At 37.0% G+C, this 27229-nt stretch overlaps 2 protein-coding genes across 2 annotated transcripts in view; both read left to right on the top strand.

The window, feature by feature from the left end:
- Positions 1-6708, top strand: part of FK (Ergosterol biosynthesis ERG4/ERG24 family) — a 29928-nt gene extending 23220 nt beyond the window's left edge. Inside the window, exons 9-13 of the mRNA XM_077374578.1 lie at positions 2433-2514; positions 4841-4917; positions 5060-5179; positions 6041-6115; positions 6216-6708. Coding sequence (XP_077230693.1) covers positions 2433-2514; positions 4841-4917; positions 5060-5179; positions 6041-6115; positions 6216-6369 — 508 coding nt within the window. The 3' untranslated portion in view covers positions 6370-6708. The remainder of the gene's footprint in view (positions 1-2432; positions 2515-4840; positions 4918-5059; positions 5180-6040; positions 6116-6215) is intronic.
- Positions 6709-8092: 1384 nt separating this feature from the next.
- Positions 8093-26293, top strand: LOC143863690 (26S proteasome regulatory subunit 6B homolog). The gene is made up of 6 exons (XM_077374444.1): positions 8093-8702; positions 20273-20503; positions 20799-20957; positions 21903-22055; positions 22726-22809; positions 25908-26293. Exons 1-6 carry the CDS (start codon positions 8205-8207, stop codon positions 26040-26042), a joined length of 1260 nt encoding a protein of 419 aa, XP_077230559.1. The 5' UTR covers positions 8093-8204; the 3' UTR covers positions 26043-26293.
- Positions 26294-27229: the final 936 nt, after the last annotated feature.

Raw genomic sequence — 27229 nt, forward strand, 5'->3', positions numbered from 1 at the left:
TTAATGGCTATTCTGCAAACTTATCTGGATCTTTTGGAACTGAAATGCTTCTTTTTGTGTATTATCTGGGTCTAGGCATTGTTATTCCATTCTGCTAGACAATGATCTTCTATTATTGTGTATTATTTCATGGGTATTTACTCATTTCCTTTTGTTGTTTTGCATGTTCAATATCTTATAAATGGGGTGAGTAACTTTAGGTTCCCAGACTAGGGTGTTGGGTCTTTTGAGGCCTGTCAGGTGTAGTCTGTAAGATATATTGGTATTCACATCTTCAAGACCTTACCTCGATCTCCATTTTTTTTAATGTTTCATCTCTTGAATGTACCTCTTTCACAATGATGAAGGGTCATTTGCCTAAAACCCTATGATTTGTGGACACGGACACGGAGTGTCGGACACGGCAAACTCCCAAAATTTAGAAACGGGGATACGGCTAAAATAGAAAGTATATATAATGCTGATTTGTGGATATCTATTTGTGTGCCGAGTTTCAACATAGATATGGGGTGTTTGACATGGCAACCCCTAAAAATCTAGAAATAGTGGCACGCCCGTACACATACATACATATAAAGTTACCAACCCTTCTAGCAGACAACTAAAAGTGTCGAAAAGAGTGTCGACACATGTCGACAATAAATTCAAAGTGTCGGCCAAATCATAGCTAAAACCTAATTTGCATGGCATTCTTAAGGGTGTCTGTTCCATGTTTACATGGAGGCATTCACCATTATCCCATTGATTTTGACACCTTTTTATACCAATATTTAGGATGGAATCTACAAAACCCAATTAGGTCCACTTGTATTCATCAAACTTAATAGTTTGAACTTCGATATTCAAGCTTTTTCAGAAAAGACAAGTGTTGATGGCTAAAGCCAAAATCTTATTGGGATGGATCCCCATTTTACTGTTGATCAAAAGCAACTCCCAAGACATCATTATCAATTTTGATTGCCCCTCGGACAAAAGATCAACTCTATGGATCAATGCAACCCGAGCTTTGGTGGTTAGCACGACATTTCCTATTTCTTTTTTTTCCCTTTTTTTTTTTGCAAAATAATAACTTTACTAAAACAGCAAGAATTAACAGCAAAAAAGGGGGTTCGTCAAAACATCAACTAATTGCACTACAACACCCTTGCTAAACACCTCCTTATCAACACCTTCCCTCACTTGACCATCAGTCGCATCCTTGGAACTACATAGAATATGGAACAAGGATGGTTAAAGATCCCTATTCAAATAATGAATTTCCAATATGAAATTGACTAATGTCAAAGGGACTGTGGTCTTCTTTGAGGCCCAAGCTATGGTATGAGGCATATGACCTTCACCCTAAAGAGAACCAGAGTGATTCACGTTAACATATGAAGCCCCTCAAGCAAATCTAGAACTAACTTCATTGTAGTTTATACTCTAGTTCCAAATGGTTCAGAGAATATTTTAGCAATTGCACTGTCATCTCTAATCACGCCCCCAATTCTTGTAGATCTCATATTATCCATAAAACTACGATAAAATGGAGTATGGCAATTTCTGGCAAGAACTACCATCTCCTCCCTCCAACATCCTTTACTTTTTTATTATCTTTTCTACCTCCCCTTCTGCACCCTTTTTGTCGTTCTCCTCACCATTTCTTCTCGAAACCTGTAAGAAATTTGAAAAATGACAGAAGACACCCATGAAAGTTAACAAAAATTGGGGGTCCTTTTCATCCAACTAATGAGTATCACCAATGGGTAATATTTTTGGTTGTGCAGGTGCCATCTTTTGGCGGGTTTGCACATGTACGGATATCGTCAAATTCAACTTTTTGTGATGAAAACTGGAAACCATGGATTTCTCTCCCTTTCCTTATCTCAGTTCTCCATCGTGCAATCAGTGAAGCACATCGAGAGTTTCTTCTTGTCTTGTTAAAGTTAATTCATATCATGGAAGGGGCATTCTGGTAAAAGTTTTAGGGGTGCGCATATCTTCTTCCTGTTTTCTCCCAAATTTTGGGATTATAATTTCTTTTTCCTTCTCTTTTATTAGATGAGCCTCATATCCAACATGGGTTGTAATAGAGTTTTGGTGGATGAAAGAATAAAATCTAAAAGCTCACTGGACTTCCTAACAGCGTTACATGTATAGCCATATTGGTTGGAAAGTGTTTGTTGAGGCATATGCATCTTTTTTATTAAAAAATCCTCACAGTGGGGCTATGGATTTTTAACTTCAATATAGTTGTGTTCAAACAAAGGTACTTGTTAGTAATAAAATTTTTAGTCCCGTCTGTTTATAGATAGGTATTTGTATTATCATGTACTCAGTATGTGGCTCTTTTGTTCCATGTCTTCTCATTTGGTCGCTATCAGAATATCTAATATAATTTTGATATTTTGATTTCAGTTCACTGACCAGTTTTATATGGTTATTTTTTATAGATGGGACATTATAGCGGAGAGGTTGGGCTTCATGTTGGTATTTGGAGATTTAGTCTGGATTCCTTTCACCTTTAGTATACAGGCATGATACAATGGTCTTAGTTAAATAACTGATATGTTCTTGTTTATTATCTATTTTCCCTTAAAGTAAATAAACATGGCTCTCATATCCTATTCTTTTAATATCTATATTCTGGATTATACTTCCTATTCACTTGCAAAAACTTCTACTTAGGGGCCGTTTGGAAACACAGATTTTAGAATCTTGGATTTCATCAAAATCGTACATGGGAGACGAGAGAAGGAGACCAGCCATCGTTTTCTGATTTCTCGCCCATCTTTCCATCAGCAAGAGAGTAGATCATCCCTCGTTTCCAGGTTTTAGAAATCTCAGTATGGGAGAGAGATTTCTAAAACCTGGATTTCTTACTTAAAATCCAAGATTCTAAAGAGAAGCGAAACGGATGGTCTCCTTCTTCTCTTGTCTGAGTGTCTCCCATCCAGGATTTTGAGGAAATCAAAGATTCTAAAATCCGCGTATCCAAACGGCCCCTTAATGTTTTTTTTTTTTTTTTTTTTGGGGGGGGCGGGGGGGGGGGGGAAATTTGTAAGGAAGTGAGTACCAATGTCCCATGTTGATGTATGCCTAAGAACATTTTGTTTGCTATGTTTCTTTCTCAATACCGTCCGTCTCTGCTAAGGTGGTATATTCTGTAGAATATCAAAAGCAATGTACGCCCATCTTACATTAGCTATACCTCAAGTTAGACATCAGATTTTATCTCACTCTACAAGAATGAGGTATTAACATTCTTGTAATACAACTATGGATACATCTTCAGAAATAATATGTAAAGCTCGTCTCAGTAATTAGCAGAAAATTCTTGCTACCTGTTACTGTTACTAGTTCATTTCCTTATGTACTTATATTGGCTTCTATGTTAATTGGAATAATTTTAAAATTTGAGTTACTTACGGGATAATACCAGAAAAATGTTGGAAAATAGTTATAAAAATATAAATTTTAAAAAGAAATAAAGGTTATTAAACTTCAGTTCTGTGTTTATGACTTTATATATAAGAGACAACGGGTGTCAACGGATCCACTTCGGGTCGGATCCACCTATGTCACAGTCACGATCCATTCAAATTCCTTATCGATCGGGTCGGAGTCGGATTGTTCTTTGGATCCTACTTTCCACGTCATGATCATGATCCATTTTAATTCGGACTGTCCATCAGAGTGTCCTATTATGTCCCACTAAGCTAAGTAAACAATTTTTTTTAAAAAAAAGAGATAGAATGCAGTCCAGTATTAGTGTGTCCCTATGCATTTTCTTCAACTAAATTAAAAATTTATCTATGTTTAATCTATGTGTATAATAATGCTTGTAAACAATAAAACTAATTAAAATTACATACACAAATATAATGTATAACTATTATCAAAGAATATGATGCATAAAGAACAAAACCCCTCTCTCTTTTCCTTCATGAAAGTATGGAATGAAATGACTGAATTGAGTAAAATCACATTCCCATCCGATTCATTAAGTGATAAGAGAGGTTTTGACCAAAATACCCTTCATAGAACGGTAGCATTAACAAAATTTGTAGGGTATTTTTGTAAACCATTTCGGATCGTGACTATCCAATGGGCATTTGTGGCGTGCCCATACACAATCCAAAAATTTTCGGATCCTAGATTTGATGATCCGAAATATGCCCATGGATCCTATTCATATGTTTAGATCCCGTTCATTAACATTCGGATTCGGACGATCCATCGGACCATCTGGATCCATTGACATCCCTTGTCAACAGATATCCATGTAATAATATATGTATTTTTTTTACAAAAGAACCTTCATCAGTACTTAATTAAGATTTTTGGAAGAAACTCAAATATTCTTGCAACAAGTAACTATAGAAAAGGCATATGTGGCGATTGTTATGACCCTACTAATTGATTTTAGTGTCACTGTCAAATGAATCACCTTCATGAAACTAAATGGAGTCTTAGGATACTTCCACAACATGTTTCGTGATGTTTGAGATGAACTAATTTTTGAAACCCAAGATCTCTTTTAACTAAGGATACACTCTACCTTTGAAGTACCCAAAAAAACTTGAATTTGCATTGATAGCCACTCAACTCTTCTTGCAACAGAACACACGCACGCACGCAAGTACGCATGCGCGCGTGAAACCAATCCTGTCAGTTTCACTCTTTACTGGGCCAGAAATCTATGCTTCTTCAGAAAATAAATTACTTTTTATGTTTTAATAATTTTTATATAATGGGTGGTAGAGAATTGCATAATTAGTTTCATAAATCTATACTTCATTTTCTTCCATGTATATTTTGTAGTTCTTCCAGCCGATTAACAGTTTTGTCTTTGGTCCAGGGTTGGTGGCTTTTGGGAAATAAAGTCGAGATAACAAAAGCAGCTGTTATTGCCAATTGCTTAGTTTTTCTAATTGGGTAAACTTATCTCATCACTTCTAATTTAACAATCATGATATTTATTTCCATTGAGAACACCTGCGTGAAATAACAAACTTGTTTGGAATCTGGAAGCGATGTATACAGCTGTGTTTTGCTCAACTTATCATAAATGTTGCAGCTACCGAGTTTTTAGAGGAGCTAACAAGCAAAAGCATATATTTAAGAAGAACCCTAAAGCTCATATATGGGGTATGCCTCCAAAAGTTATTGGAGGAAAGTTGCTTGCTTCCGGTTACTGGTAAGTTTCCTGAGTATGTCTCTTGCCTTCAAGAGTAGTTTTGAAGTACCATTAAAAAAAAGATCAGTTTTGAAGTAACGTCTGCATCTAGCTTGATTAATAACCCCATATGTATTTGTTCAATTGGACAATAAATTCAGGAACGCCAAATGACTGAAACTTAAAAATAAAGCTTGAAAACAAAATTAATGCCAAAACGCAAGATTCCTTCTGGTCTTGTTCAATCTGAGAATACATATTTAACTTATTCCTTCTGTTCTTGTTCAATCTGAGAATACGTATTAAACCTTGAAATCCATTCTAACTTTTTTCCATTGAAAGTCATTACTGTTCTGTGCTAGGTTGTGAAGATGAACCCTTATTATTATAACAGTTTTAGAACACCCCATGTCAGTCATTGACTTGCCTGAGCTGACTCCCTTTTACCTTAACCAAGTTCTTGTCCGAGTCCGCATTTCGCCCTACTAATTCAATAAAAAACTCTTACTCTCCTTAGTTATGACTGCATCAATGGTGACCACCATTCAAGCATCCGTAAGCCAGGGGATGGAATTGGTAGTCAGAATGTGGCCAAACTGAGTTGACTCAGACTGACCTCCAAGTTGATCATCAGGTTTTTAAAATTGAACACTTAAACACCATCAGAAAACAGAAGAAAAAATATATTAGGATCTTATGCTCGTAGTGATATCAATAAGCATGCAACACGCATGTTTGTTGTGTCATTTTAAAAAACGGGTGTTCTTATTATGAAATTTAAAATACTGCATTATGGTTATACAAGTTCTTACATTTTTTCTTATCGAGTCTCTAACCCTTCCTCATGTTCCTACTCTAAAATGTACGTGTATTTTGTTGCAGGGGAGTTGCCAGGCACTGTAATTACCTCGGGGACTTGTTATTGGCACTGTCGTTTAGTTTACCATGTGGAGTAAGGTAATTTTGACTAGTATTAACCATATGCCATGTCTGTTTCAAATTTCAAAGAAATAAGAAGCCATATAAATGTAACAATTCTCATTCACCTCTCTTGCAGCTCTGTACTTCCATACTTCTACCCCATTTATCTTCTTATCCTGCTGATATGGAGAGAGAGAAGAGACGAAGCTCGGTGTGCACTCAAGTATAAAGAAGTGTGGGCAGAATACTGCAAACTTGTTCCATGGAGGATACTGCCATACGTGTACTAGAAATGATCACCTGCACGTGCCCGTCAAATATAGCTCTTTCCTTTTGTCTCAGGGATTAGATATTATTAACAACATGGATATCCTTCCAAGAGGGGATTGAAGCTGTAGGAAAAATAGTGTGGTTCTTCATGTTAAGCCACTTTTTGTTACTGTTGCTTTGATGTATCTATAGATTCATCACTGTTTTGGTCATCTGTGAGGCTTTTGTGTCTGTTTCCACAGCTAATGATGATCTTCTTTGTAGGTTTGTAGCTGTATTATGTTGACGTAGTTGTCATGTGTAATGCAGTGTATGATCATATATTGATCTAAGGCCCTGTTTGTTTTGGATTTTGGGAATTGATTTCGAGTAGTCTCAAACTGATTATTGGACTCAACATTAAGGCCCTGTTTGGTTGCTTGAAGTTGGCTAGGAGAAGAAGCAGTCAAAGGGAATTAGACAAGCATGGAAGATGGGGAGAAGATTAGAGGAAGAGTGATAAAGCTTTTAAAGTTGAGCAGTTGTGTTAACGTGATTGATCTTCTTCGAGGGAAAATCAGCCTCTTGATCCACTTCGAGGGAAGGATCAATCCTCCTTTGTGCAAAAAGACACAATTTCTAAGATGGGTTCTTCATTGATTTCCATTAAATGTAATATGTGCTTATATAAAGCACTTACAGATAAAGATAGAAAGATCTAGAAAGATCTTATGATAATAAGAGAAACAACTAAATAAAGATTATTTTAATCTAAATTAGCATCCTAATATATCCTAACTATTAAATATATAGCATCCTAAAATATCCTAAGTACTAAATATATTAGATGCGGTAAGATCTAATCTTATTCTCTAAAATACGAAAGTAATTTATTCCACCCCAAGTGGGACCGTCTAGGCACGTAACAGGCTGGTTCTATTTCACAAGATTTAAAAGAGAAAACTATCCCAGCACCTTTAAGTTAGACAAGGAAGTAGTTGTTCTCTCACCTTTAAAAGTTGGAAATATAACGACCTTAAGACACTTTTGACAACATTATCTCTATTGCTAACTTACAAAAGAGTAGAGTCTGGGTGATTTTTTATTTTATTTTTTAACATAGGGTATCCCCACCCAATTACACTAACCCCTACGGATGCACGTGGTTTACGGGTGATTGAGAGCATCCGTAGGGATTAGTCCTGCCCTAAATGTGGCGGGGATACCCTATGTCATCACAAAAAAAAAACCCAAACTCTACTCTTTTGTAAGCTAGCAATAGCAAATTTATATTTAAAGCCCTGTTTGAAATCTCACTGTTGGATTGGGTTGAGATCTCACCTTCGTCTTGGCAGAAGAAATTAAGCAAGAAGGTTAAATGAGATAACCTAAACATATTAGACAAATTATGGAAATTTTCCATAATTAAAGTTAGGGTCCCTCACTGATTAACCCTAGCCATTTATTTGAAACTTTTGGAGGTTAGGTTAGATGATTGAAGTGATTTTTAGGTTAGACGGTTCAGATCAATCGATGGTGGGACCTACTAATCCGGCCGCACCCTGCTCTGGGCCATAGGTTCCAAAGCAAAAGATGGACGTTTCAGATCAATCAAAGTTGGGACCCACTTTGTTGTATTTGGCTTGCCTACCAAAAGTTGTATCCCAAAAAGTGGACGGTTTGGATCATCCTATTGAGTGGCCCGACAGTACTTTTAAAAGAATACCGGACCATACGCTCCACACCACCATATTAACTCTCGTTTATTCTAAACCTTCTTGCTCTCTAAGAAATCACTCTCGTTTATTCTAGCCCTTCTTGCGCTCTAAGAAATCAAAATTCCTCCCTCTCTCTCTCCCTCTCTCTCTCTGAAAAAATGGCAGCGGCCATGGTTTTGGACTCGAAACCTTCATCTGACCCACCGCCCTATTTTCCGTCCACGTACTCCGACCTAAAACCTACCGCCGACCACTTTCCGGCCGGCGACGACGACGATCTATACGGGCGTCTAAAATCTCTTCAAAGGCAGATCGAATTGATCGATCTTCAAGAAGAATATGTGAAGGACGAACAGAAAAACCTAAAACGAGAACTCCTCCGAGCACAAGAGGAAGTGAAGCGGATCCAATCGGTGCCGCTCGTAATCGGCCAATTCATGGAGATGGTAGACCAGAACAATGGCATTGTCGGATCCACTACCGGATCCAATTACTATGTCCGGATCTTGAGCACCATAAATAGAGAGCTTCTGAAGCCCTCGGCATCCGTTGCGCTTCATCGTCACTCCAATGCCCTAGTTGATGTGTTACCGCCTGAGGCTGATTCGAGTATTTCGCTTCTCAGTCAGTCCGAGAAGCCCGATGTCACATACAATGTAAGATACCTTTTTGTTCTCTCTCTGTCTCTCAATGTTTTTGTTTGTTTTAGGGTTTTTAGGTTTGAAGAGTTAGGGTTTTGTTTTAGGTGTGGCTGGTTTTGTGGAATTGGGAACTAGTTTTGATGATTGCGGTTAGGCCCCGTTTGGATTCCAAGAATTCTCTGGAAACGAAAAATATTTCTAAATTTTGGTACTTTTTTACACACAAAAATGATGACTTAAACCAAACCTATTCTATGATTACTTAGGAGCTTCAATGTATGATAATATCCCTCTAGCTTAACCATAATCATATCATTTCCCTCTAAATTGTAGAAAGAAGAATAATCTTAAGAATTTTTTTTCTTCTGTCAGATAGGTTTTCTTGCAATCCAAACAGGGCGTTATAGATTGTTTTTTTGGTGGGGGCAGTGGCGGAGCGAGGATTTATACATAATGGGGGCAAAATAAGATAATATATTTAATCCAAAAAAACATTACATTGTTAATGAAAAACTCATTACAGCTGTCCTCGAGGAGTCTTCATGATGCTACAAAATATATCTTTTTTAATGTAAGTAATCAAACTATCAATCATCCATCGATATGCCATCTGATTCCGTAATCAACTCTTTACTATTTTCATACCAGAAAAAGACTCTCGATTGTAGCCGTTGCAACTGGTAGAATTAAAGTCAAAGTAACAAGTTTATAAATTAGTGGGTACAAAACATCTCTTCTTGTCTCAACCATTCTCTTCACAAGATCACTAATTCCTTTCAATTCTGAGAAACTCAATGTTGTCTTTCATATCCATGATATATGTTTCCAGCTGATTATCAATAAATAAAAGTTGTATTGGAGAAAACTCAACTGGGTAGAATTTAGCAAGACGAACTCTTTTGTACTTATCTAGTGCAGAGAATGAATCACTTGATTTAAGGATGCCATACACGAAAGCAACTCGGTGTTTCCCACAGTGAAATGATCATTAAGCTCATTAAGTTGCTTATCAATAACATGATAAAACAACTTGATACGGTAATGATGTATGCTCTTCTTTTCTTCCACATTTCGTCGAGATAACCCTCGAGCAATAAGCATATCATCCATATTTGGGGCAATTATATTCTGTTTGTCACAAAATATGGACACCTCTTTCAATAAAGTATCAAATGCTTCCTCAGTTCGCATAGCCTCCAGTCGCCGAATAACTATTTTAATCAAGATCATAGCATTCACAATTTCTTGATCTCTTTTCTGCAATGCTTGAGATAATTCATTTGTAATTCCCAATATATTTTTCATCATGTGAATATTAAATATGAAACCAAAAGACTGCTATGAATCTAATAGTATGCCAGCATCACCTCTTTGATCATTTCTTACACTACTTTTTACGACAATGTCAAGCACATCAATAATAGAAAAGAACATACTAATCAAGCTTAATAAGGTATACTAATATAAGCCCCATCATGAATCACCTGGTCGTTTGAGAGTAGTTTCTTGATTTTGACCTCGATCACTTGAAAGTTCACCATTTTCAAGTGCAGTAAATAATTTGGTGGCTTGTTTCTCTTGAAGAAGATAACGATGTTTGCATGAGACTCCAATAGCATTAGCAGAATTAGTGACCAAAGTGAAGAGAGTATAAATGTCCCATTATATTTAGCAGTAGTAACAATAAGAGCCAATTAGAGTTGATGTGCAAAGCAATGAATATAAAAGGCATATGTATTTTCTTTTAAAATCAATGCTTTGAGACTATTAAACTCACCCCTCATATTACTAGCTCCATCTTAACCTTGGCCACGTAGTCTTGAAATACCGAATCCATGCTTGACAAATAGTTATTCAAGTGTCGCCTTAAGTGATAAAGTACTAGTATCGACAATATGCACAATGTCTAAAAGACGCTCAACAACATTCCTTTTTTTAATCCGCATAACGTATTATAACAGTCATCTGCTCTTTAATTGATACATCTCGAGCTTCGTCAATTAAGATATAGAATAATGCATCTCCAAGATCTCTAATAATGACATTGGTGGTTTCGAGTGCACAAACATGAACAGTATATTTTTAAATATCTGGTGCTGTCGATTTGAGATTTTCAGGAGCATTATCTGAAGTCACCCTTCTAAATATCTCATTATTGTCCCGAAGAAATTTAAGAATCTTTATGAAATTTTCCAGATTAATAGAATCATTAGACTCATGATGACTACGAAAAGCTAAGCTCTACCGTAGAAGAAATCTAACACCATCAATAGAACAATTCAGACGGACTTTGTAGTCAATTTGACATTGATTTGTTTGCTTCTGCAAGACTGTTTGGACTTGTTGTCATTGATTCATTAAACATTGACAATTTCTCCAACCTTGATTATGACACTGTTAGGACCTCCAATGTGTTCATTAAATTTTCTTTTTTCTTCCAATTGGTAAATCATTCAACAACAAAAGCATCAAAACTACCGGCATGTTGTTTACTGTCTGATTTGAAAAGATAACAACGCAAACAAAATGTTGCATCTTTGATAATGCTATATTCTAACCATGTGGAATACTCTGTAAGCAAGTATAAACAAACCGTCTTGAAGATTTTCCAAATGATCTTTGCGGAAAAGCATCCAAACGAGGTTGACAGGCCCCTCTATGCAAATATGCTCGTCAAACTTCATCCCTTATATTAGGGTGACAGTTCATGATTGGCTTCCGTAAGCCTGGGTCCGCAGGAAGATTTATCAAATCTAGGTCCGAAGAACTTTCTTTCAAACTATCTCTTACTTTGGCAAGGTTTTCTTTCTTTTGAGTAGAGGGCATTGGTTCTACGACATCCGTAGTTGATTTTTTTTTTAAGTACCTATCCATAACTGGTTCAAAAATAGAAGTTAATTTCTAAGAAACGAATATGATCTCACAATAATATAATTTCTAAGAAACAAATATGATCTCACAATTGTCCATACCGTCTGAAAACCCTAAATCAGACATAAATCCAAAGTATTTTATCTTTCCTCTTTACATTTATCAATGCCCTGGCCTCTAAGCCTCTACTCAAAAAGCACAAAAAATAGTAAAAATGTATCTAGGGTTTTACCAGACATAAATAAGATGCTTTAGAAATATCTAGGGTTTGAATAAATCTAGGGTTTTACTTTTATTAGACATAAATCAGACATAAATGATAAATCTAAAGCATAGAAATACTATAAAGAGGTAACTAGGGAAAAATAAATCTCATTAATCAGACAAAATTTCTAGGGTTATATCAGAAAAATATAGGGCAAATCTCATCAATCACATGCTTTATAGATACAAAAAAGAAAAAGGGAACAAATATAAATATAAAATCTACCCTTACCTTCCCCTTCTCCTTCTTCTTAAACGGAGAACGGCGTGTGAGGGTCGAGTAGTGGGAAAAATGGTTTCTCGTGTGATTTGCACAAAAAGGTAACTAGGGCTTTATTTTTATGTTTTTAACCTTTTAAGTTTTAACTGTTGGAAATTGTTTTCCTAGAAAAGCTTAGAAAAACTTTTCCCAAACTAGTTAGAACTTATGTTTTCTAGTTTTTTTCCCCCAACTCAACTCATCAGGGGCAGCTTCCCCCTTATGCCATACGTGGCTCCACCCCTGGGTGGGGGTTGGTAATAGGGTTTATGGTGTTTGTAGTTTTGGGGCAAGTAAAAGATAGAAATTAGGGTTTTAAAATTTTCTTTTTATGCGTGTGTGAATGCAATGGAATTTTGTTTCCAAGATGTAATTAGGTTTTGGGAATTTTTTTTTTATATATTTTATTATCTTTAACATTTCTTAATATTTTGTATGCAGAGTTGAATTCATCTCCTTGATGTTATTTATTTAGGTGTTTATCGGTTGTATAACTGTTGAGTTCAATCTTCAATAAAAATTGTAATCTATCTAAGTTCCATACAATAGATCTGTGATAATTCAAGAGATTGTTTTTAATGATACCAACCATAGTTTCAAAACTCCCCCAAGTCATCATGGACATCTTTACAATGTCTGCTAGGAATGGGCAAATGAGTGTAAAGACCTATGTTTAATGATTGGCCTTTAAAAGACTGACATGTCTAGTACTGACGCATGTAATGGGTGACATCATGTTTTAACCTAGGCCAAAAGTACATTTTTGCGCTAGGATAATGGTCTTAGCTTACCCAAAATGACCTGCCAAGCCTCCCCTATGAAGCTCATGGACAAGATTCTCACATACACAATGTTTGGGAATACACATGAGTATCGTGGAATAAAAACCAATCATGAATGACATTGAATGTGTTCGGATTAGCACTTGTCGACTCACAAGATTCTCAAATAGGACTAAAAAAATGTATGGTCCTTAAGAGAGTCAAAAGAAATGACCATTGGACTCGTTGTGCCAAGCAAACAGGATCTCCTACTCAGCATTTTTCTCGTCATTCAAAATCCCAAATTTGTGCCTAAGACGGTGCATTCTTGTAAAAATGTGACCCACTTTGCATGACGCTTATTCAAGATGTATTGTGAATTAATGTAGACCAAATCTCCATGGTCAAAGTTCAGCATGAACTCTCCCTAGATCTAGTAGTGCCTCCAATGTTTGAGAGCTTGAACAACGACATAAAATTTAACGTTGTATGTCGTGTACCTCAAGTACGTCTCGCTTAGCTTTTCACTAAAGGGGGCTATATGATGTCCTTCCTGACTAAGGACATCTCTTATTCCTATGTGAGGCATCACAATCAACCTCAAAGGCTTTACTAAAGGCTGTAAGTGTTAGAATTTGAGCAATTGCCATCTTAATCTTAATGAGGTAGAAATATCATTTCCCAAATATGTGTGTGTGTTTGTGTGTGGATGGGTGGGTGGGAAATGATGTTTCTACATCCTTTTGTAGCCTTTCAACCCCCTTTCCTTCTCTTTCTTCATGTTTTATAAACTGATAAGAAAAAATTTCACTTTTGACTACACACGCGCGCGCACACATATATTTATATATATGGGAGATGATATTTCCACCACCTTTTGTAGCCATTCCACCCCATAGTCTTCTTTTTATTTAAATTTTTTTATAAACTGACGAGAAAACCCTTCACTTTTGATCACATTTCCTCGCTTCATCGCATGGTAAGAGGGAGGGAGGATCTAGAGTAGAATCTTCACTGCCATCCCCAGTGGTGTCAGGTTGAAGTCGAGCCACGATAATAGGGCTTGCCATGGTTGCCACCATCTTGATGATTTTTGTCGTCTATTTCAAGGATGATAGGATGAGGGTTTGGACCATATTGCTGTCCCGGACTCCCGGTTTGTTTTGCGGGGAATTTTGGGTGTGGGGTTGAAATGCGGAGTTGCTGCTGCTGTTGCTTTTTTGCGGTGGTTTTTATTTTTGGGGCGTGGATTGGGGCGGGGGTCTGGGTGTAGCTTTTGTTGTTCCAGGTAGGATTTTGGTGGAGGCGGCCATGAGAACGCTGGCCATCTTTCTTTATTTTTGTGAAATGGATAGCCTACAAATGGCACAATGGGGACTTTGATCATCATGACAGTGGCAACAATGGCGACTTCAACCTGAGTGGCTTGCTAGGAGATTTTTGGTTTAGGGTTTCAACTTTCAAGGGGAAGTCATGTGTTGGTTTGGAGGTGGGTGAACTTCAGAAGATGAAGCATTATCTGGGAGAGCCTACAAATGGCACAATGGGGACTTTGATCATCATGACAGTGGCAACAATGGGGACTTCAACCCGAGTGGCTTGCTAGGAGATTTTTGGTTTAGGGTTTCAAATTTCAAGGGGAAGTCATGTGTTGGTTTGGAGGTGGGTGAACTTCAGAAGAGGAAGCATTATCTGGGAGGGCAAGAGTTGGAGGATAGATGAGGATGAGTGACGCAATGGAATGCTCTGATACCAAATGACGTAGGGGCGGATATCGGGGCATGCATCTGCATCAAAGAGCCATTCATTCATTCATAAAACAGGGGAGCTCTTTGCAAGATAAAAGGAGAGAAAAAAGGAGGGACATCAAAAAATAGGGAGATGATTTTTTCACCCCCCGGTAGGATAATTCGCCTCCCTTTTAACGTGAATTGTGGGCAGACTTTTAACTCTTTTTGACATCAGATCACGTTAAGAGGGGGGTGGTGGGCGGTGGGTTTGAAAAAATCATCTCCCCCAAAAATAAGATGATGATGATGATGATGATGATGATGCTGTTTTGGGTTGGTAAGCTTGGACTAAACTGGACCTCTAAATTTTTGACCATTATGGCCCTAACTACTACCTTTAGGGCACAAGTCTCCAATCTTTAATTGAATACAATAGTTATGGTTTACAGTACTAAGTTACTAGCTTTTTAATTACATGGCATATGACGCTATTCGTCTTGAATATTCCCATCTATTGTTCCTGGAATGTGTAGTTAGTGTTTTTAATATATATTGTGATCACAAACTTTGACAAATTAGCAAATATTAGAGAATTTTTTTTTTCTATTATGATTTAGAATTTAATGCATTAGTTGTAATATCACACCATGAAGCTTTGGGAGAGGGTAATTGAGCGTAGACTAAGAAAATAGATATAGGTGTCAAAGAATCAGTTTGGCTTCATGCTCGGACGATCGAATTGGAAGCTATCTTCTTGATTAGGCAGTTGATGGAGAGATTTAGAGAATAAAAAGGGCCTTCATATTCATTGATTTGGAGAAAGTGTATGATAGGGTTCCCAGGAGTGTTATGTGGTGGGTCCTTGAGAGGAAAAAAGTGCCTACTCAATATGTTGATATGATAAGGGATATGTACGATGGTGCAATAACTAGTGTCAGAACTATGGATGTCACGTCTAGTGAGTTTCCAATTACAATAGGACTGCACCAAGGATTAGCTCTAAGCCCTTATCTTTTTACGCTAGTTATGGATGAACTTACTGAGGGTATCCAGGACGAAGCGCCGTGGTGTATGTTATTTGCAAATGACAGAGTATTAATTGACGAAACCAAAGCAGGAGTTAATGCCAAGTTAGAGTTATGGAGAACTACTTTGGAATCCAAAGGTTTTAGACTGAGCAGGACTAAGACAAAGTACATGGAGTGCAACTTTAGTAATGTAAGGAGGCGGGATGAGGATGTAGTAAATATGACTGGACAAGAGGTACGTAAGAGGAATATGTAACGACCCGATTTCCGTGACCGGATCGCTACGGGCAAGCACCTGTCAAAATACTCATAAGTAATTGCAGACCATCTTGATTCTGAGCCTAAGTTGGGCCCTGAGTATTGTTGTTAGGTGCAAGAGCTTGATTAGCATTGCCTGCCCTGCCAGTTCTCTTCCTTCTTGGATACATCTATAAATATAAAAACAACTTGGAATGAGAAGGAAATTATGGGTTAGAATTTAATCTCTTGATTGCTCTACTAGAATTTCAAGGTACCACAAAATCTCTAATTGTGTGCTTACCAAAGTTTTTAGGGTAGTTCTCTCGTTTCGTTCAAAATTTCCGGCTGACCCTGGAAGTGTGACACATCATATGTCACCTATTAGCTATCTAACCCTACTTAACGACTCAACCCATAAGCACCAAGTTCTCCGTAAACCCGGGCTCTGATACCACAACTGTAACGACCCGATTTCCGTGACCGGATCGTTACGGGCAAACATCTGTCAAAATACTCATAAAATTTTTTTTTATAGGAAAATTAAACAACCATCGCTCTTATTCCATTTCCAAAATGTTTCCTTACTAACATAGACATTTCAATAATTTATTCAACCAAATAAAGTTCAAACTAGGCCATCTAAAATAAAACCTAGACATCGACGAAAAGTATCGTCTTCTTTGTTTATTCGCTCCTACCATCCTATCTTCTAGACATCCTCGTGCGCAAACGCACTCTCGTTAGCATCCTCTAGTCCTGGGGAGAAAAATAGGGTCAGCAGGATGATATAAACTAAACAAACATGAAGATCCAAATCGAATAATAGATTGAGATCAATATTTATAAAACAACTAAAATAAGTTGACCAATTAAACAGATTAATGCTTTACAAGAACTTATATAACAGAATGAGAGAAACCATTTTAAATCGCAAAATGTACTTACAACAAAAATGAAAGAATCAACTACAATATAAGAGAGCACAAACCCATTCATTCTTCTTATTACAAAATTTTATTTAACCCAGGGCACTCCGACTCCCATTTAGCCTGTTGCCCTTGCAAACACGGCCGATTCCGCGTGGACTTATTACGATAGACCATACCGCCTAGGGACTCTTGGTCTCCGTAGAATTCTGACATCAACAAGGGGTTGCGCGGTTCTTCCAAGTTGTATAATATATTGGGGATGACTCAATGGTCTCCCATTACCCTTCCCTATTTTTCTTTAAATATTTTTCTTTTTATTTTACTATATGTCTTTCCACTATCTCCATACGATTGAAAACAAGAACAAATAACTTACAGTCTTAAATTTATAATTACAATTTTTTATTCTAATCATCAGCGATAAGAAATCATAACTCATTTGACAAGATAAAATTTAGAAAGATAGCACAATTAAAATACATCACTGTCTCTATTGCAAGATTTGAAAGATCATATAAGTATAGTTTAGCTATCACGAATGCGGTAGGATGAGATGGCTCCTGTTAGAGAGTGGAGTGCAACGATCCTGAAGTCACATAGTTGAGTGTAGAGAATGACAGTTTAGGCTAGGTTCAAGTTGCTAAAAATAATAATTGTACACTACTTAATCTTGATCCTATCCCGTAGTGGGACTTACACATACTCTTAATTACACCATATTGCTGCCTTGTTCGAGCATACAATCACAGTCATAAAAACTAATAGCTGCCCTGTTTAAGGGCATAAAACATGTACAAAAAAAATTGTTAGTTTGCTATTTTTTTCTTGGGTACAAAGAACAACACACAATTAAAACACTTATTCAGAACTCAAGGTCATTAAAACAGTTAAGTATTCGTACTCTTGTTATTTACATGCCACCCCCAAAATATACATACGTAATAGCATGCAAGAAACCCACTATATTGAAAATAAAGGGGTTGTTTTGAGAAAATAACTCAATAGCTATTATACCCTGCCTGCACACATGAACTGCTTTTAAGGAAAATAATTACATATATAATATATGTCATAAGTAATGACTATTTTGAAAGAGAAGGCCATCCAAATTTTTTTATAAATAGGCATAGGGTCTGTTTCAAGAGAAACCATTACATACTCTTAAGATTCATACTTATGATCATTGGGTCATAAGAACTGACATAACATAAAAAAAAAATTCATTTGTTCTAGGTGTGAAATCATTTATGAGAAAATTGAAAGAAAACCATTCAACCCACCTTAATACAATTGTTGGAAAAGGGCTCATGTAATAGATCGTCTTATCGCTGTACATATCATTAGCACTGTTTGGGCAAAATTATACATGTGCGAGGTTGTTCTTATGTACAATAGGTACATATGTCTGTTGAAAATCAAGGCCTACATAAAATAAAATTTTAGTAGTTTTATTTCTACATACAGATATTATTTTGGAAATAAAAGAATCACTTTATTTAACAAATGACCTGGAACTGTTTGAATAAAATTCATGTACCAAAATTATTCCACTTAAAATTGTTCATAGATAGATAACCAAAAGAATCATTTTATTTGTGTAACCAGACCTGATAGAATAGAGTATACATTCGTAGTATAACTATATATATAATAAATTCGGAATACAAACGCTACCATCCTCTCATTTATTTTATGTACATAAATCCGACAGAATCGATTTTATTTATTTATTTACTTGAATTGGTTTGACTTCATTCCTATGTAACAATATCACCTTATTTATTTCACCAGTAAAGACTGAAAATTAGAAGATTATAAGATTTTTAAGAGAAAATAAACTACTAGCCTCGAACAAGCCTTTCTTCTCCTCTCTTTTCTTATTATATATTGTTTTTTCTCAGTTCTCTCTCACTTGGGTGTCCAGAAATTTGGACGTGGGAGAGAGCCCAAGTTTCTTATATTCTTCTCTTCTTTGTTGTAGTTTTGGTTGCTTTCCCTAATTTTGAATTTTATGATCCCTTGAATCTCTTAACTAATCTATTCAATATGGTTACTTAACCTTTAAGTAACCCAATCTCTTTCTTGATTTCCTACCACAAGATCTTATCTTTTAAGTAATTTGCTACAACTTGGGATTTAGAATTTCAAATGAGTAAATCTCACAGATTTTTCCTATCTTTTGGGCACCATCCATATCTAAAACCTTCTTTATTTATTTCTCCTTCTTCTTATGGGCTTCTATCTAAGCATATTTGGGGATTTTCTAATCCACCAAATCCCCACTAATTTAGGCGTGTAACAAAAGGGAAGAGATTACAATTTTTGTTTTTAAAATTTGTAATGCCTATTTAGTTGAGCAGTATTACACGCCCCACTTGTTGTAGCTAAAAGTGAATTTCTTAGTTAATTTTATTTCTTCCTAATTTGCCCCTAATTAACAGTTGTTTTAATTATATAATAATAGCTTAGTCACACCCTTTAACGTTTGGGATAGAGGTGGGTCCATAAAATCATGTTCAAAAAAATGTTGGGTGTTACAGGATATCTTTCGCTATCTTGGTTCAATTCTACGTAAGGAAGGAGAGATTGAAGTGGAGCAGGTTGGTTGAAGTGGAAGCATGCTTCAGGAGTTATGTGCGATCGTAAAATACCTACCAAGTTGAAGGGAAGTTTTATAAGACAACTGTGAGGCTACCTATGCTGTACGACTCAGAATGTTGGACCATCAAGAAGCAGTATGTGCATAAGATGAGTGTAGCGGAGATACAAATGCTTAGATAGATGTGTGGCCACACAAGGTTAGATAGAATTAAAAATGAAGGCATCCGTAAAAAGATGGGGGTAGCACCAATTGAGGAGAAGATGAGAGAGCATCGCTTAAGATGGTTTGGGCATATCCAACGTAAGCCTTTGGATGCTCCAGTGAGAAGAAGTGACTTGTGCCAAGTTGATGGAGTAAAAAGAGGCAGGGGCAGACCGAAAACAACTTGGGTAGAAACAGTGAGGAAAGACTTGATGGCTAGGAACATAATAGAGAACATGACCTTGGATAGGAGAGAATGTAAGAAAATGATCCATATAGACGAACCCAACTAGTGTCAGGATTAGACTTAGTCAATTTGAGCCGGGTAGATCCTTTCTCCTTCTTCATGAAAATTTTCTAAAGGATTCATTAGCCGACCCCAACTAGTTTGGGACAAAGGCTTAGTTGAGTTGGGTTGAGCTGAGAGTTGTAATGTCTTTTGTTATTTTCTTTTTCATTTTTACTATGTTTTATCCAATTTACTGAAAAAATGGAAGTTTTTTTATCCAATTTAGTCACTAATTCACGACAAGATTCCTTCCGGCTAATATCAGATTTTGAGTTCAATCACTCTTTTCATACTTCTTTATTCTGCCATCTTAAAGCATGTGTGCTACTCTGTTTGCTTCAATTTTGCTTCTTTTGGATTTGAATTCTCTTCTCTCTCTTTTCATCATAGTTCTTTTTTTGTTTGGTTTAGGATATCGGAGGATGTGACATTCAAAAGCAAGAAATTCGGGAAGCTGTGGAGTTACCCTTGACACACCATGAGCTTTACAAACAGATTGGTATAGATCCTCCTCGTGGTGTGCTGCTTTATGGCCCACCTGGTACGGGAAAAACCATGCTTGCAAAAGCTGTTGCTAATCATACAACTGCGGCATTTATACGTGTGGTTGGTTCAGAGTTTGTTCAGAAGTATTTGGGCGAGGTATGTTGGGGGATTGCCTTTTCCTAATTCTATGTTCTCTACTGTACATTTTTTTTCAATTCTTTTCTTCCATCAACACTTCTCTTGTAGTAGTGGAAACTTTTCGCCACTTATGTGATAATACAGTTTTATTTTGGGAAATGATATCAACACAACCATGTTTTAATAAATGCACAAACCCAGCTTGCCTTTTCTTTTTAATTGGCTTGTGAGAGTTTTTTGGGAACTGTAATAACCTTTGACAGATCTTAATTGCACAAACCCAACCATGTTTTGAACTGATTGTTATGTGCAGGGTCCAAGAATGGTCCGAGATGTTTTCCGTCTAGCAAAAGAGAATGCTCCTGCAATTATATTTATTGATGAGGTGGATGCTATTGCTACCGCACGTTTTGATGCTCAAACTGGAGCAGACAGAGAAGTTCAGCGAATCCTCATGGAACTCTTGAACCAGGTACTATTAGAAAGAGAACAAAAAATGGAGTAAAATCCTTTATGAACTGACGTGAACTGAACTGTGAATCAAGTTGCACGATCAGATTTATAGTTCATAAGGGAGTTAATAAATAGTGAGTTTGTACCATTCAAAAAAATAAAAAAAAATAAAAATAAAGAGTGAGTTTGCAATTATGGAGGATGAACGTACTTGTCCAACTGGACATGTCCGCATGCCTGTTCAGGGATATGAAAAAATCGATGTAGGATTACATGTCAGACACACCGACACAACTCATAGAAATTTTGTCATCTTCTTTAGTTTTGGTAGTATATAAATATAAGAAAATTTTTGTTTTATAGTATTCTTTATGTAGTGTGCAAAAACTATTATTGTAGGATTTGGGCTTTGTCCTAGTGATTATGGGTTAGCTGTAGACCATTTCTCAGTTCCGTCCCGAATAAAAAGAACAGATACACATATATCTGGATAATTTTCAAAAATATTTATCTGGTTACATGTTCCATTATCATGCTTACATGAACTAATATTTGTATGTCAAATAACATATACTATCATCATATAGCTGGATGGGCATGTCAGCGTGTTGTATTTCCAAGATCACTGTGTCTTATTTCGTCTGATTCTGTGGCATGTGTTTGCCTTTAACAAGTGCAGATACACATGTATATCTAGATAATTTTCTAAAATATTTATCTGATTACATGTTCCAAGTTCATGCTTTTATGAACAAATATTTGTATGTTAAATATCATATAACTGGATGGGCATCTCAGCGTGCTGCATTTCCAGGATCACTGTGTCTTATTTTCTTCTTTCAGTGTCTGATTCTGATGCCTTCAAGTTTCCCAGGCAGAGACACACATGCCTACACACATTCTTGCCACACTTTGTTTTCATGGTTAGTTTTTGAGTGTATGCTCCAAATGGAGCTTTTTGCAGATGGATGGTTTTGATCAAACAGTGAATGTAAAAGTTATAATGGCAACTAATCGGGCGGACACTCTGGACCCGGCACTTATTCGTCCTGGCAGACTTGACCGTAAGATTGAATTCCCTTTACCAGATAGGAGACAGAAGAGGCTCATTTTCCAGGTGAGTCATACTTGCACTTCCGTCTAATATATTTAACCTAAAACATCTTTAAGTAGGAATACCCAACTTTCTTAGTCTCTGCACTGAAACACCTTGCTATCACAGCCTCTTGATATCATCCTAATTTAATATCTCATCTTGTCATAGAGACCTAGCTACAGGCTTGTTACAAGTAACTAAAAACCCCAAATTTTTTATCAGATTATTGGAATTGCCATTAGGTGTTGAAATAAAGAAATGCTTTGGATTCTTGGATATTGCAATTAACTTCTTAGTGTTAGTATGCCTTCATGACACTGCAACTTTTTGCTACATTGTTGATTTATCACTTCTTCATCTGTCACTTTCATTGGAACTTTTAGTAATAAAGCTGATTTATAGTAGGACTGGAGTTATTTATCTAATTAAAAGCCAGGACTGTAATCTGATGTTCAGAAACTAAGAAATTTTGGAAACTGTAGGAGATTACTTAAAACATCCTTCTTTTGGTTTGGTTAATTAAAAGCACACTTTCTTTTGGTTACTTCGAAAAACAAGCATGCCTTGTGACCTTGATTTGACCATTCCTCTCATTATATTCTCACCATTCTGTTCCTGTGTTGGTGGTAGAAATTTCATGAAGTCATCATAGGTAACATTGTGTATGTTGTGTGATTGTCCTTTTGTGCAGGTGTGCACAGCAAAAATGAACTTAGGCGATGAGGTTGACTTGGAAGACTATGTTTCGCGACCGGATAAAATTAGTGCTGCCGAGGTAAGTGGATTTTACATTTGAACTCTCTGCTGCTTTGAATTGGAAATTAATATTTCTGATGCAATCTGTTTCAAAAAAATATATGTATTTCTGATGCAGTTATTTATTGTTGTATTGTTTCCATCATTTAAATGATAGATCAATGACCTGAAAATAATTGATTGTCCATGGTTTATTCCATCTAGTTGAGGTTGTTAGTTTGTTCACTGTTGATCCTCTTGGTGAAAAAAATTATCAGTGGATTGAATCTATAAAGGGGGAAAACAGGTACTCTGTGGGAGGTTGTCCTCCACCTGAACCAATTGGCAGGAGTGGTCGAACCCCTCTGACATGAGATGTGGCACACCCTTGTACTGCCATAGGTCCTCTCGATCCCAAAAAATTCCTTCTGGTTGAGATTATTAGTTTGTTCACTATTGATCCTCTAGGTGCCCATATTTTATCAATGGCTTGAATTTATAAAAGCAACATGTTGTGGGGGGGGGGGGGGGGGGGGGTGTTCTCCTCCACCCAAACCAGTTGGTAGTACTGACGAGACCTTTCTGGCATGAGATGGGGCACTCCCTTTATACTCATAGGCAGTACTCAGTCAAGGTAAAAGGAGGTCAACTTGGGTGAGCTCAATGATTGACGCGTTCATTTTTCCATGAACTCGAGTAAAAGGGAGTTGACTCGAGTGAGTCGACGATTCAGTCGGTGAGTGTTTTTAAACAGTGGTAGCAGATCCCATTGATCCCACAAATGCGCATTATCAGAGAACACCAAATTATCCTCCTGCAGAGTGTAGAAGACTAAGCAGGGATGGGATAGGATCATTTTAGAGGTTTGGATTTTTACTATACTATTTCAATATCTTTGGAATTTTTTTTGATATCTTTTAACTATGAGTAGCATGGAGAGGATATGTATGAGTAGTGGGGTGGGGATTTGTGGTTGTAGCCCTTTGTCTCATGGTATCAAAAGGTTATTTGTACCTTCCGTATCCTATTGGACCTGTTACAATTCTGGGATTATTTGCTTAGTTCAGATAATGACTAGCATCTTTTTGGAAGAGCGCGAGAAGATCCTAGTCAAGGCCTTATCGATTGCCATTGACACGACCCACTGAGCCTATCATTATAAGGATGAAAAAGCAAGCCTATTATGTCAACCGGCAAGATGGACTGAACCCCTTCGGAGTCGGTTTGAGCAATAGAAGAGCAAATTGTTGAATTAGGAGTAGGTTGCTCAACAAGTGAGTGCTTCAGCCCCGGGGATTGGCCATCAATCGAAGTATTGTCGTGTGGATAACCAAAATGACGCAAACAAAATGGAGGGCAAAGCATTTTTTGGAAGGCTAAAAAACTTCATTTCAAGATTTAAAGGTTATGGGGCGTCATCCAATATGCCATGAAGAATAAGGAATTTAGAAGATTTGGCTCATCGTTGATGTTGCAAGTGTTTTATGTAGTTTTTAGAGAGTTATTTGAGTCTTTTTAAGTCATAGGGGGTATTAGAGCCTTTTCCCCATCAAAATCACTTGAGTTCTTTGAGTTATGGGTGTTTTGAATAGGCCCCACACATGAATTACAAATTTTTAAATAACAAGACGTTAAGTCATTAGAGGGTATTTTGGTCCAAAGGTGTTAGTTTTTTTCCCGGATTTTAAAACTTTCTAGTTCTCTTCTTTTTCGTGTATATTGTAAGCCCCAAGGCACTTTTCTATTATTTTTTGTTTAGTCATGATGATGAATGATAAATGAGAAACGATTTGAAGCTTCTTCTCTTGTGTGGATGTGATGTCGACTCCTTGCCAAGGTGTGATGCCTTGATCTTCCCTAAGGTACGACGCCTAGGAACCCCTTGGTGCAATGCCTTGAGATTTTATTTAGCGAGATTCCGACTTTGCTATCATCTCTTTCATATTTCTCTTCTCTTTTTTTTAAGTTTTTCTTTCATAAACCATCTTCCCGAGAACGCCAAACCTCCATTAAATCTCATCCAAAACCTCTCTTGCATGATTTTTCACCTATTTTCTAAACAAAACCCCTAAACTACTCATTATAAAAAAAATTTCCTTGCCTTAGAAACATCATTTAAATTCAACCCTATCCCGCGTCTCTCGTTTTGTCCCAAAACTCATTTTACACCCTCCTAGCATCCTTTAACAGCTTCCCGGCATATGTCGGCACCACTCCAAACCTATCCTAATCCCAGTAGAAATATTTTTCTAATCTCATTACATATTTTAGGAACCAAAACCTAATTTTTACCCATCCTTGTCACCTCTAACCTCCCTTCAATAGATCCACTCTACATCAGATTAGAATAAATAAGTGGGCTCTACACCTCTCTAGTTATCCTGGAGTGAATAAATAAGTGGGCTATTCTGCTATTCTCTCACCCTCATGTCGCATCTGAGTACAACACACAATGATCAATGATACCTCAAATGTAATACGATCATGGTTCTTAGCCGAGGATAACTCTATTCTTTCCACCTCACCATCAACATAACCAATATCCATAAAAACGCTCAACATCTTTAAACTAATATCCCATGGCTTTAGCATTGGATTTCTATTTCTTTTCTTTGAGCAACCTTAGTTATCCTCATAAACTTGAACCCCGCGGCGTTGTTCAGGAGTTCCAACATTCTTTGACAAAATTATGCAAACCTAGAACCTTCGACACCTCTTGTTTTCAAACCCTTCTGCCTAATTTGTAATAAAATAAGAACCTGATCAGATTCAACCCTGGCAAAGTCCCTTTCTAATTGATTCTGGAAAAATAGCTTCCCAATAACTAGAGCTGATGAAACACTGCTTTTTGTAAATAATTAACCCAGATACTAAATTCCTATGCCCATTTCTTCTACAATATTGAAGTTTGGACTCTCGAGTAATTGCTTGTGAGTCCAGTCATACCAAAGTCCTGCTGAGTCGGAAATGGATTAGCAAGTTGCTGAACTTTGTCCCTCTCTTGCACATGCCCATTCACAATGCTTGTCTTTAGTTTCTGTTCTTTCAATTACGCTTATGTTTCTATTGTGTCTAAAATCCAGACTATACAATATCCCTTTTTGACGTTGAGTTTTCGTTTTTGCAAAATCACTGCAGATTGCAGCTATCTGTCAGGAAGCAGGAATGCATGCTATCCGCAAGAATCGTTATGTCATTCTTCCAAAGGATTTTGAGAAAGGCTACAGAACAAATGTGAAGAAGCCCGATACGGATTTTGATTTCTACAAGTAAGACCTGAACCTGATTAAGACAGATTAATGTGGTTAATGAACATTTAACATTTCACCATGTGGGAAAAAAAGAAAGAAAGAAAGAAAAGTATCATGTTGAAGCTGTATGGCATCACACCCTTTTGTTGGCTGTAAATTCAACATTTGATTGTATTTGCCAAATTTGCCAAATGACCGTTAACACTTGTGTTTATTAATATGATGGGAAATATGCCCACACCTTAAACTGGTGGGGCTTCCTTTGGGCACGGATATGATAATGAAGATTAGCAGCCTTACAATTGATCTAATGGTTAGGATCATCATCTGCCTGTCCGAATTTTGGAGGGTTTTTGGGTTCCCTTCGGGCCGTTTGGGTACGCGGATTTTCTTCAAAATCATAGTTGGGAGATGAGAGGAGGAGACCGACTGCTTCACTTCTCCTTAGAATCTTGGGTTTAAAGTAAGAAATCCAGGTTTTAGCTCTCAAATCTTGAGATTTCTAAAACCCGGAAACATGGGATGATCACCTGCTCTGCGCTCTTGCGAACGGAAAGAACGGGTAGAAAACAGAAGACGACGGCCGGTCTCCTTCTCTTGTCTCCCAAATACAAGTTGGCGTATCCAAACGGCCCCTTCATTAAAAACGAACAAGAAGTCAGCTCAAGCCATTGATTTTGCAAATTAAAGAGCCTAAAAATTGATCTAATGGTCATCGTCCCAATTTTGGACCGGTTGTCTCTTTCCTTTCGGTGAACCCTTGCCTGCTCCCTAAGAGAAAAAAGGAAATACAAAAGAGTGCTGCTATGGAGACTGATTTCTAGGTCCCCATATCAATTATTCAAGTACAAAATTTCAGTGAACATGGTCGGCCGACAGAACATGAGATGTAAAATGATGTGCCCCACGCATTCAAAACATGAAATGCAAAATGGTGTGGCCCACTGCTGCAGTTGGAAACCCAGAGGTTTTTCTGCCTGCCGAACAGCAAAGGCAAAATAGATAAAATAAAGAAGAAAATGAGTTCTTTGATCACCGTCGTTGGGAATTCAATACTTTGATTGACATTGAAGGGGGTTATATTTACTTCGATCCCATAGAAATCGAGTTTTTTAGAGCAAAAGTGGAAAATAATTATTTAAAGGTTAATCCTAGCAACTCACAAGTTTCAGAGAACTCAAAAACCTAAATGCCAATTTTCATTTAATA

Source organism: Tasmannia lanceolata, unplaced genomic scaffold (assembly GCF_043159265.1).
Source record: "Tasmannia lanceolata isolate RefF3 unplaced genomic scaffold, GAP_Taslan_0.1 ptg000044l, whole genome shotgun sequence".
Lineage (NCBI taxonomy): Eukaryota > Viridiplantae > Streptophyta > Magnoliopsida > Canellales > Winteraceae > Tasmannia > Tasmannia lanceolata.

What these genes read in the sequence shown, in the direction of transcription:
- LOC143863690 (XM_077374444.1), top strand. Translation starts at nt 8,205, where the DNA reads ATGGCAGCGGCCATGGTTTTGGACTCGAAACCTTCATCTGACCCACCG. An exon ending in TTCAGAAGTATTTGGGCGAG is followed by an intron (nt 20,504 to 20,798) that starts GTATGTTGGGGG and finishes TGTTATGTGCAG; the next exon opens with GGTCCAAGAATGGTCCGAGA. An exon ending in TCATGGAACTCTTGAACCAG is followed by an intron (nt 20,958 to 21,902) that starts GTACTATTAGAA and finishes AGCTTTTTGCAG; the next exon opens with ATGGATGGTTTTGATCAAAC.